The 12,700-nt window shown below is 37.7% G+C and overlaps 1 protein-coding gene across 1 annotated transcript; it reads left to right on the top strand.

Annotated features, from left to right (window-relative positions):
- The first annotated feature begins 5,062 nt into the window (after positions 1-5,062).
- LOC124612524 (ubiquinol-cytochrome-c reductase complex assembly factor 2) lies at positions 5,063-12,698 on the top strand. Its single transcript, XM_047140786.1, has 2 exons — positions 5,063-5,217; positions 12,428-12,698. Exons 1-2 carry the CDS (start codon positions 5,147-5,149, stop codon positions 12,696-12,698), a joined length of 342 nt encoding a protein of 113 aa, XP_046996742.1. The 5' UTR covers positions 5,063-5,146.
- The last annotated feature ends 2 nt before the right edge of the window (positions 12,699-12,700 follow it).

The raw sequence follows: 12,700 nt of genomic DNA, 5'->3' as shown, positions 1-12,700 counted from the left end.
CTGTTCCTGGTGTCTTATAACTGTCATCAACCACATTGGTGCAGTGGTTAGCGTACTGGTTAGCACTCGTATTCAGAAGGACAATGGTTCAGACCCATGTCTGACTATCCTGATTTATATAGTTCGTAATTTCCCTAAATTGCTCATCATAAATTCTGGGATGTTTCCTCTGAAGTGGCACAGCTGGTTTCCTGACCCGTTGTTGAAAGAATCCAAGTTTATGCTCCAACTCTAATGACCTCATTGTCGATGAGACATTAAACCCTAATCTTACCCTTTCTTTCTGTACCAGTCTGAAAATCTAAGTCTTCCATTGTCAAATTGATTTACAAGTGTGCACTTTATGTACGTAAAACTGGTACTGTTTTCATAAATGTTGGGTCACCACTGAGGATACTGTTTATATATTGTGGTTAATGCACACCAAAAAAGCTTTTGCAGAATACTAAATCGCTTTATTAATTAGTAGCTCCCATAACTTTGTTGAGATAAAGAACATTCAATAAAAGAAATTACATTTCAGTAAAAACGAAAAATAAGAGTAAACAGTCAGATGTCAGGAACACAACTCTACCTTCATGGATGTATTTCACTTAGTATTGATCTCACTGCTTGGAACCACTGTGATTTCAGTGCTGCCACATGAATTCACTGCTGTCCATCACAGATCCAAGGCATTTACAAGTTCGAAATATAAATACTTGTATGAAATTGAGAATGAGAAAAAATCATCACATATAATTAAAAATAATGTTTTATTCATTGGCAAAGTGTTTAGTATAATGTACAAAAAGACACTGAAAATTTGCAGGAAAAATAGTGGTAGTTCAAACGAAAAATAATTGTCACTGTGCTAATAGTGAAGTAACTGACTTTCAATTAAGAACTTAATTGTTAAAATTGTCATTAGTATTTGTTTTGAATGTAACAGTATGTTAGGTAATTTAACTATTGTTTGCTGGATATTAATTACTTTGCATGGCTACATCAGTTGTAAAATGTTAATCATTCACTTATTCATTAGCCCTTAACACAATTTTCAAGTTGCATAAGGCACAATTCATAATTACATACATACATGTTCATAATGTGTTTTGAACTACAGGTTGTATTGCACATATGGAAATGTAGCATTTTATGTTACACTAGGTTAAATTTACTTATGCTACCTATATAAAATTGTTCTACACACACTCTTAAGAATAATAAGGATGGAGGTTGTTTCTTTATAATTAAATTAGTGGATAATAAAGATAACAGCAGATCACAGCTAGATCACTTGTGGTACTATTTATAACTTCATAAACAGTGTAGAAGATTCTTTCCTTCAGCAAGGGTTCTGTAATCTTCCTGAATTTATTAGTATTTAACTTCCTAGTCCTACTTTGTCATTTGTTAAAAAGAGACTTTCCTACATGTAGAAAGTTTCTTTTAATTTTTGTAAGTCTATTCCAGGGAATATTCAAAGAGCTCCCTTTCCTAGTTCCCTAAGTGTTGACATTCGATCTTTTATCATGATTATCACAATTGTTCTTGGTGAGCATAATGGTGTGAAATACGTATAAACTTGGGACAGTCATCATTTTGTTATTAATGAAATACATTTTGCATGGAGTGCTGGCTCTTGGACTATACATGCATCTAATAGATTTTTTGCCAAATAAAGACTCTTCTGGCTCCAACAGAGCTACCCCACATCATTGTCCCTTAGTTCGTGTGTGTGTGTGTGTGTGTGTGTGTGTGTGTCTGTGTGTGTGTGTGTGTGTGTGTGTGTGTGTGTGTGTGTGTGTGTTCCAGTTCAATTTTGTGTTGAGGTGGATATCCAGCAATTTGACAGAGCCTTTGCAATAGCAATCTATCCTATACTCTTAGTTTTGTTGTTGTTTAATTTTAATTCATTTGCCTTAAACTGGCAAGGTGCCTTGTCCATCATACATTTATTCATTTCCTTCATAGTATTTCTGTCATTATGGGGAGTAATAAATGTGGTGTTGCCTGCATACATTCAAGGTAGCAGGCCAGGTAGAGAGCATCAACATAAAAATGAACAAAAATGCTCCAAATACTGATCCCTGAGCACTCCTTTTCAGAAAGCCTGAGTTCTCATTTGAGTGAGTTAGGTCCATTTGCTTCCTACTGGAAAATTATGTTGTAGTTTTTGTGGACTGGCAATACAGCCAATCCACTAGGACGGGAGGCCGAAGGGCACGCATTTAAGCTCACGCAGGCTGGCGTGAGGTCTGGAACAGTTAAAGGAATAGAGACTAGCAAAATAGGTACGTAGCTTCTGGAATACTTAACTTTAATCCACAATTGGTGAACATCGCTCTGACGGTACATGCATCACAAGATAAATAGCAATTGACAATGGCGCCTTGCTAGGTCGTAGCAAATGACGTAGCTGAAGGCTATGCTAACTATCGTTTCGGCTAATGAGAGCGTAATTTGTCAGTGAACCATCGCTAGCAAAGTCGGCTGTACAACTGGGGCGAGTGCTAGGACGTCTCTCTAGACCTGCCGTGTGGCGGCGCTCGGTCTGCAATCACTGATAGTGGCGACACGCGGGTCCGACGTATACTACCAGACCGCGGCCGATTTAAAGGCTACCATGTAGCAAGTGTGGTGTCTGGCGGTGACACCACAGTAGTCATGGCACTTTCTTATCGGTTATCCCATACTGCTAGATTTCATTTCCTTAATCATACAGTTTATAAGGTAACACAGGGAATGCTTATTATTTCTATAATTCGTTTTACAGTAAAGCTAGAGGGGCAATAACAGTATTCAGTTTTTGGGTAACTGAGTTTTGCTGCTGCATCTACTATGCCCTTAGGGGAGATAGATTTACATTCAAACTCACTATTGCTCTGATGGTTGGTTTCAAAGTCTACACCTATTGAGGTAACCAAGGCTGGTTGACTGTCATTGCTGGTTACTGATTTCATCTTTGGCCTATTGTTTTAGATTTGCTTATTCCCTTTCTATAATATCGCTTCGGTTTTACAGTCATTGGCTTGTATATGCTACTGCTACATGACAGTTCACAGTATGACTTCAGCAGTATCACAGTCTAACAAAACAGTCACGACATACACTTCTGTAAAAGTTGTTACCGTTTGACAGCTGGAGCGACACTAGCGCTCCAAGCGGCGAGAAAGGGGAACTTCAGATGCATCAAAAGCATAATGTTTGCTTTGCATCCCTTTCCTATGTGGTTTACGAAATATTTGAATTTTTTTTTGTCTGCAAGACTGTGTGTAATATCAGAAGACATAGATGTTTCTAAAAACGATCCTAAAATATGTGCAAGTAGGGATAAAAATCAAGAAGCCAGTGGAAAGTTACAATAAATTCGTGAAGAAAGACTTTGACACTGAATACAACTGCAGCTTATCACGTTGATAACAACGGAATATAAACACACTGATTCACACATAAGAAGCACAGACATGTACCTCTACATGCAAAAGGGATCGATGCTCAATTTGTCGTTCAGTAGGACTACTGTGTTTTAGTCATTGTAGCCTGTTGCCACAAGAACGACCTTCATCTTTATATTATTCTAAGTGGGACAAGAAACTGTCAAATGGTAGGATAAATATACTGTGAGTGTAAAACCTGAGACCTCAAAGACAATAACACTATCGGAAGTGCTGCCTTATGTTAAATTTGCTATTAGAGACTTTTCATCCAATGACATATGCACTTGTTTATCAGTATTGGAGAAATGCTGTACCTTCTCCTTTAAAAGGTGGAACATATTGTCACTCATCCCACATTTTATTTGTATGCCTTCTACATACCTAATGTATGCACTGATGGAAACATAAAACATTCTGACAAAACGTGTGTGTCAATACCAGGATCCTATAGTCTTCGTTTATCCTTCTTCACTTGGTCCTTCTGATACAGTTTCCGTTGCTGTCTGTTACAAGACAAGGAAAGTGCCTATCATTTTAAATACAGTTTTGCACGAAGTCTAGCGATCTGCACATTCTGATACTCCAGAGACTTTTTCTAGACACGAATAACTGCACTTAATTTTAACACTTAATCGTCGAAGCAGGTCTGTATTGACGATTCTGATGAATCTGGCACTGATCTATGGCACAGAAGCAGCCAGTTCAACTCTCCATATGAGTGTTTTATAGCGTTAGACGGATTGTCGAACCTTTGTGGCTTACCTGGAATATTAAACACGTGTTTATTAGTGTCAGTATTCATTAACACGTTTTGTTCGACGTGTAGCGCATAAAACTTAACATTATTATAAAGGCAGACATGGTCTTTTTTCATAAGATGTTCTCATCTGCTACTCACTATGAATTTTCTACTTTTAAAACGAAACATTTGAATCATTAATATACATGTAGTTTGCAAGCGATTCCCGACGATACAGTTTAGTAAAGTGATGGTATACACCTCACAGGGTCCTTAGCAAACCTAAAAAAAAGACAGATGTGGTATCTTCTTCTTGTTGCTGCTAGCAGTTTATTGCGCTACGCTACGTTCCCATTTGTAAAAACCGCTGTACAAACCAATATAAATTACTACTATTCGCTTTAGCTTTCACGATCGCGCCGAAGTCAACAGTTTAACTTACTGGCCGCTTGGCGCGCTACTGGCGCAGTGGGCAACAAAATCAAGGCAAAGTGTCGCGACTGTTACGTTAGACTGTGGAAGTATTATATTTTTAGTTTAAACGGGCAAGGAGTGTACCAATTAGCTATGTGTCAAGTTCATACCTATGATTCGTACTGACAGTAATTTTTTGTATAGCTGTTGGTACAGAAAAAAATATTACCATTCTAGTACGTCTGAGAAATGCATTTGCACTTTTTTGCTAGACGTTTTATGACTTGCGCTCTTTTGTTAATACTGACAAATACTGACCAATATCACTTTCATTTGCTTCTTCATGCCTTATTTGAAATCTTTACCTCTTTGTTTGTAGAAAAGTTCAATCTGTAAAATATAATTTCAGTCACTCGACCTCTCGGTTCTCGGAAAACCATCGATAGCTCGATCTCTATATTCTATCGAGAATTGGCGATTTGGCGTACTTCGAGTTGTTTATTTTGAAACAAGCTTGGCTGTGTAGTAAGTGAAATTATTGAACATTTATAAGGCATGACACATTGTTGGGATGGCAAATAACTATCGCAGGTTTCTAAAGCTATTAGAAAGCTGGCCTGTGGACCCATCTAAAACTGAGCGGTCAGTACTTTCGTATTAAAAATCTGTAAGATGATGCCAAATTATTTACGTAACAAGTACACTTTTAGACATCCTTGTACTTTTAGTGGTGATATTTTGTTATAATAGCGATACTCGCAAAAAAAAAAAAAAAACTGGCTGCCGTAAACTTTTTGTAATATTTACGCTACCGTTGCCCAATATGTATCTCATACCTATCACAAAAACATTCATCTACCTACCGGATTTGAGACTTCAATTAATTGTAGTTTTTGTTTTGTATTTCTTCAGCGCAACAATGTTTCCCGATTTCGATTTTCATTCTGGCTCTAAGGAGGACACAAAAAGGAATGGTGACTTTTCTATATATGTTGGTAACGTTCGAGTGGGTCTTCTCATTGTTCGGGTTTTCAAATCTCTTTTAGCGCTAGTTGTGTATGCACAGTCATTGCAGCCGGCCGGAGTGGCCGAGCGGTTCTAGGCGCTACAGTCTGGAACTGCGCGACCGCTACGGTCGCAGGTTCGAATCCTGCGTCGGACATGAATGTGCCTGATTTCTTTAGGTTAGTTAGGTTCAAGTAGTTCTGATGTTAAGTCCCATAGTGTTCAGAGCCATTGGAAGCCACAGTCATTACAAAACATGTTTGTTCATAGTCACTTCACTATTCCGTGAAGACTCAAACTCAAAAATATAAGGCAAGGAAACATCATTTCTCAAGCGTTAGGACAGTAGGTTAAACCTCGACACCCAGTGTATCGCAACAAGCAATATTTCTCAATTATAAAAAAATACCATTTGTACAAATACTTGATATGAACATTTGAGTACTATAAAACTACCAGTGGCCTATAATCTGTGAACTTCATCTCAAATAGTTATCAGAATTATTCATTATTCTAGGTTGTAAATAGACTTACATTTGGTATTCAAATCGACATAAGCTGTATTTTCTTTTGACAAGCTATATGTTGCATAAGTTCAGAAATCACCATTCCTTTGAATGTAAATTTTGTCATAAAATAGCCTTTTTTAATTTCTTTATTTTTAATTTCTCAGTGAGGTTATAGCTGTGGCACACAAGAATACTTTGATTAACCTGCATAATGAAATAGAGGGAACAACCCAGGTATACATTATAAAATAGAAGTGACGGAGAACAAGAAAAAAATATTAGCGTCAACACAAGGAAAATTAGTTGTGTAACAAGAACCAAGATAAGGTCATGTTAAGCGTGAAGTTCCAATATACACAACAGAAATGGCAGGGTGAAGTAATACTGACATTCCTGATTTTGCACTATGTTCAACAGTTTACAGTAGCCACTGATGGAAATTATTTACAGGTTCTGTTTGTTCCTTGCACCGGTAGACTTGTTGTTTTCAGAACAAATAAATCTGTTGTTATAATATTAATGTTAAAAAAAAACATTTTAAATGTTTGCAACTATAAGTAAATATTTTTGATGCATTTTCTTCGTGATCATTAGATCTATCTTGTATCTCACTGTGTGACTGTCTTTTTGTAAACTAGTTCCTCATCCATTTCCTCCTCGTAAGTCTTGTCCATACGCCTACAGCTAAGATTTTCATTTATTTGTTCTGTTGATTCTACGCAATTAATTATTGCAACTGAGTCAGTCCATATCAAATTAACCAGTTTTGGTTAATTTTTGGACTTTGATGTCACAAATTTTTCTTGTTTTGGCAGTACCTATCTCATTAACAGCCAAATCTAACAGCTTTTGACAATCCAATTTTTTTTCCAAAATATGAAAAATTGTTAGATTTTCAAAATATTTTGAGAAATAAACATTACTACATAACACTGCTGTGAAATAAATTAATCTTGCAGAAATGCAGTTTTTTATTCTTGAAATCATCCATTTAATGTACATGTAAGTTTCTTACATATTTCTGTTTTTCCTTTGATAAAGTTTGAAGATGGAGAAAGAATGGGTTGAAGGGAAAATTAACTTTTAAATATAGTACTATACCACACTTAGCAGTTCATATTGCAAGAAATGGTTAACTATTAACAAGTGTGGAATTTTTGTTTCAGCATTTATTGTATTGTTAAATGACTTTTTTACATTGTAGCATTTACATATTTTATTGCTTGCATGATATATGATAGATACTTGCCTAAGACAAAAAAGACTGTTTTCTGCTGGCAGTACTGCACAATATAACAACAGAAAATTTCTCCACTCATTCATCCACAAGACTGTTTACAAAATTGATGCACAGGGAGTTATTTTGCCGCAGCACATTGTAAAAGTGATTGTGATGGACTTGGTGGACACTGCAGAAGATTTGCTCCTAAACCAAGTTTAGTAAAGCCATTTGAAATTCAAATTACAACACCCAATAACTGACTCTGCTCTGCAAACCATTCCTGGCATCCATTCTAAATTACATACGGCTGGGGGATAGCACCAAAATATTATTGTCATAATTCAGTAGTTCACAAAACTATTCTAGGGACTCACACTGCCTTCTCTTGTTCTGGTGTCTTATTTTCAGGCTCTGCCATTCAAAGTCTGTGGTTTAATAACCATACTCTTTGAATGGTAAATCAAGCATGTAAGCCATTTCTAAACAGCAGACTTCCTCAGATGATTTGAGCATCACTGAGGTTGGATTTGTTACAGTTGCCTTAGACAACAGTGCCAGTTCTCAAAGTTGGTGGTAGGTTGGTTCCATTCTTGACAAGGACAGTCAGTGTAAGAAGTTCAGTGTTAGTGTTCATCTTCCAAAGGGATGTGCAGCTTCATTTTTTATCCTTATTGAAACTGTGAAATATTGAAGGCATGTGACCTTATTGTAGGCCTATCCTAAGGAAAGTAGAGTCCAGGATGTCTTACTGGAAGAGTTGATACATTGACCTTTGATGAAATCATAATTATTAATATAAACAAAGCTTTGTTGAGTTTATTTACTTTATTTTTATCCTATGTATCAGAAAAACATCACTTAAAACTATTTTAACAAAAAATGCAGATGATGATCATTAGAGTCAGTCTTGTTAAGTTTATACTGTAAGATTAATAAATATAATTTAATTAATAGCCTAATATCTTGTCGTGTTTCCTGTAGGGACTTACTGATTTTATGGTTTGTTACTGAGATATCTTAGTTCTTTTCAATAATATAATGACTTTAATTTTATACATTGTCTGTCAAGAAAAGTGAAGCACCTAAAAGGGAAGGAGGAAACAAAATAAAACTTAATGTGTTGAGAAGCAATGTGGCATTATTTCAGTGATTACAAAATTGAGTCAAATTTACAAAGAATTTGGCAGTGTGATCCCAGTCCTCAGTATGATGGTGCACCCCCTCTGGCTTGTATATATGCACTGGTTTGGTTGGGAGGGTATCATAAATCCATCCTCTCCTGAGGCACTCTGGCCCACAACTATTGTAACAGGCCCTTGATATGCTGGACATGGGCACTGGAACAGAGTTGATGTTTGTGCTGATTCCACCATATTTTGTCAGAGACAGAATTTTGCTGGCTGCCTCAGCATTATGCAGACAGTTAATAGACACACGTGCCATGTTTGGATGAGCAAATGGCATCACTATACTGTTACATGAGATATAGTATACGAGAGTGCAGGAGGTCTGTGACATACCATTGTGCCATCAGCGTTCCATGAATCACTGTCAGCCATGATCTGAAGTCACATCCCGTGTCCCCCCACACTGTAACACCACTGCGCCTCTCCAAAACATTGGAATAAGGGGATCTTTCCCCAGGTCACCACTATACTTCCCAATGGTGGTCATTTGGGTTAGTACAGAACTGTAGTTTGTCACTGAACTTAATGTGACACCGTTCATCAGCAGTCTGTGCTTCCCTATCAAGGACCCACACTAAAAGCAAGTTTTTGTGTTGTGTTAACTGCAGCCTATGCATGGGATGTTAATTCCCAAGTCTGGCTGCTCCTAGTCTCTGACCATTGGTGCAGGATGACACATAATGTTGCAGGGAGTGTATCACTTGTTCTCAAGTGGCAGGTACAGAAGTGAAGGGGTTACAATGTTCTTAGAGCACAGTATGGTGATCATATGTTGTTGTGGTCGGACGTGGTCATCTGGAACCTTGATGAAGGTATCTGCCCTTACTCTTCCATGCAATCCAACATTAAGCCACTGTCACATCTGAATGCCCTACAAATCTGGATATTGCATAACTCGACAAGTGAGCTGAACAGACCCCCACAGTGAGGTCCCTTACAAGCTCTGTCAGTAGTTGATAATGCTGTGTCACACTTGTATCTCGTTTCCTTCACAGTGATCACTCAACAGCTGGCACTGTTTATGCTCCTTATATATCCTATCAAGCCTGGTAACAACACAAATGCACTATTGTGGCAGTTCTATTTGTTGCAGAAAATTGCAGCTCCACTCAGTTATATACTGACTGATTATGTGTATTTGGTCAAAGTTACGTTGACATCCAACCATATGTTGTGTATGATTTACTTTTATTTGTCAGGCAATGTATCTTAGAAACCCATTTATTCTCCATCTAAGAAATGAAACCAATTTTTATAAACACACAAACAGAAAACTCATTTTTTTTAGAAAGTACAAAGGGAATGTTTTTAGATTTTGCAAAATCTAAATTAATTATTTTTTTTAGTTCAGTAAAATAAAGCTAATGTTACAGCATTACTGTGTCATATGTGGCAGTCAAATGAAGAACAAACAACTGCCACAATGAAACCATGAAATGGTTTCATTAAAAAATAATCATCAGACATGTCAAGACATCTCTCAGGGAAACGAGACAATCAGTTCCGCATAGAACCCGATTGGTCATTGATGGATCCATACCCACACCCACTTGTGCACTTCCTTGCCCGACAGAAACAGACGACCATGCATGTCTTTCTTCAGGTTGCCAAAGATGTGAGAATCACACAGTGAAGGATCCAGGCTGTACGTATGATGTTGCAGTGTTTCCCAACCTAATCACCAAAGCAAATCCTTCGACCAGTTGGCATTGTGGGGGCTGGTGTTATCATGCAGCAGGATGAATCCAGCCAACAGCATTCCTAATTGTTTTGATGTCATGGCATGTCGCAGTTTGTGCAGTGTCTTCATAGCACTTGGGCTTCAATTGTGGTTCCATGCTCGAGAAACAGACAAAGGGTCCCTGCAATCAGAGGAGGAGGTCATGGTGACCTCATTGAATCTGATGTGAACAGCTATGGATATCTTGGGGGGGGGGGGGGATATGGAAACATTCCATTGTTGATATGTAGTTCCTGGCAGATTAAAACTGTGTGCCAGACCGAGACTCGAACTCGGGACCTTTGCCTTTCACGGGAAAGTGCTCTACCATCTGAGCTACCCAAGCACAACTCACAACCCGTCCTCACAGCTTCAATTCTGCCAGTACCTCGTCTCCTACCTTCCATTGTTGACTTGCCATTTGCCCTCTAGCTGTTGGACGGAGCCATCCTGTTTCATGATAACATCTCCCCCCAAACTGCCAATTGTATGAGGGCTATGCTTCAGAAATTTGGTTATAAAACATTGCAACATCCTCTGTTCAGACAGGATCTTTCACCATGTGATTTTCACGTCTTTAGTAACCCGAAGAAAGGGATACTTGGACATAGACTTTGGTCAGGTAGGGAAGTACAAGAGTGTGTGCATTTTTGGATCCATTGGCAGGTGACTGTGTTTTATGAAACAGGAATTGATCATCTTGTCTCCCAGGTGGGTAAATATTTTAACACTTTTGGAGATTACTTTTGAATGGAACTATTCCATGGTCCCACTGTGGCAGGCACTTTCAGTTGGCAGACCCTCCTACATATAAATGCAAAGCTTAAACCAATACATTTACAGTGACATCAGTTTCACCTCCCTAACATCAATAGTTTTGAACTTGCTCTGTTTCATGGCACTACCAGATAAATGAGCAAATTTTATTTCTTGAAATCTGAAAAAGAAACTGATCTATGCATAAAAAAGTATAAAATTTTGTGCATTTTATTTACTCTACGGGTACATAAATAGCAAATCAAAATATCCGACTCGACTATGTCCAAAGCTTTGCTTGAGTTGATATGAATTGACCCTACTGTGAATTTGAATCTCAGCTGTGGTCATCATGACCTATTACTTCATAATCCTACTTTCTCTTCTGACCGAGATTGACAGAGTTGGCAGAAAGTTTAACACACTGTACTCTTATTCAGGAGGGGTGATGTTATTTTCGTGTCGCGCCATCCATATTTATGTTTTTAGTAATGTGCCTAAATTGCTAAAGATAGTTGCCAGAATGTTCCCTTTGAAAAGCCTGCTGCCAATTTCCTTCCCCATCCTTCTTCAATCCGAGCTTTTGCTTTGTCACCAATGACTTCATCACCAACATGGCTTAAAATTAATTTTTTGTTTGCTATAGACCCTCAGCAACATATAGTCACTTAAGTATTTTCCATCTGCTTTGTTGGACGATGCAGACATTAACAAGCATGATTGCAAGAGATCAGCAATATAATATTTGGGTTGAGGAAGCAGAAGGATAGGCCGCTGACAAAGTCAGTGTGTCAGCATTAAAAAATCAAGATCGTAACTTTTTTACTCCCATGAATTATGAATGATTAATTTATTCCCAAAGACCGTATGCTTAATTTAATTTATACTTTGAGATAAGGAAACATTTGCACGAAAGAGTTTATCTGAAGTAGGCCCTAGCTTGATTTGTGACAAAGACAGGTGTTGGATACTTCGTCATAACAATGTACCTGTTGACACAGTCATCATTGCAGGCTGCTTTTAGACCGATTATCCCAAAATGTTTTGCAAATTGAAGTGCCAGGATCACAGCTCATTCTCAAGCAGTCATTCCTGCTATCACGGTGGAGTGCAGTATCATCGCTGATCATAGCCAAGCTATCCGTATTCCCCCGATTTGACCCTTCGTGACTTTTGGAAATAAAGGGTGCAATTATAAGACAAGAGATACCATAAAGAAATCATTATCAGTTGCACACTCAGGGGTCCTGACAGATCAGTTTTGCCCATGCTACAGAGGCTGAAATTCCGTAAAGATTAGGGATTATTTAAAAGTAGTTTATATCTATCTAGTATCTGTTTTGATAAAAGATTTTTCATGCTAGTCTATGATCTTTATCATATTTCGTAACTTATCCTCTGCATTACATAATGAATTATTTAGTTTAACAAAATAAATCCTCTTTTGCTCCAGTGACATTGGATTTCATCTTAGAGAAAGAGTAAAAAAGGCATTTACTGCTGGAGAATTGTTTCAAGGAGATGAAGAAAAGTGTGCCAGAGAGCATGCGAGCTTGAAAAGACTAGCTGATAATGTATATGGGAAGTTATACAAACGAACAATTTCATCTTCTGCCACTGGATTGACTGCAGAACAGTGCAACTCTGTGTTGTCAAGTGAATTTCTTGACTTGTTACAAAAAGAAAATCGTAGTATCTTCTCAAGACTATTTAGGGGAAAGTGATT

Source organism: Schistocerca americana, chromosome 4, assembly GCF_021461395.2.
Source record: "Schistocerca americana isolate TAMUIC-IGC-003095 chromosome 4, iqSchAmer2.1, whole genome shotgun sequence".
In the NCBI taxonomy this organism is placed as follows: domain Eukaryota; kingdom Metazoa; phylum Arthropoda; class Insecta; order Orthoptera; family Acrididae; genus Schistocerca; species Schistocerca americana.
Note: the sequence above shows the minus strand (reverse complement) of the source record. Positions and strands in the feature narration are given on the sequence as shown.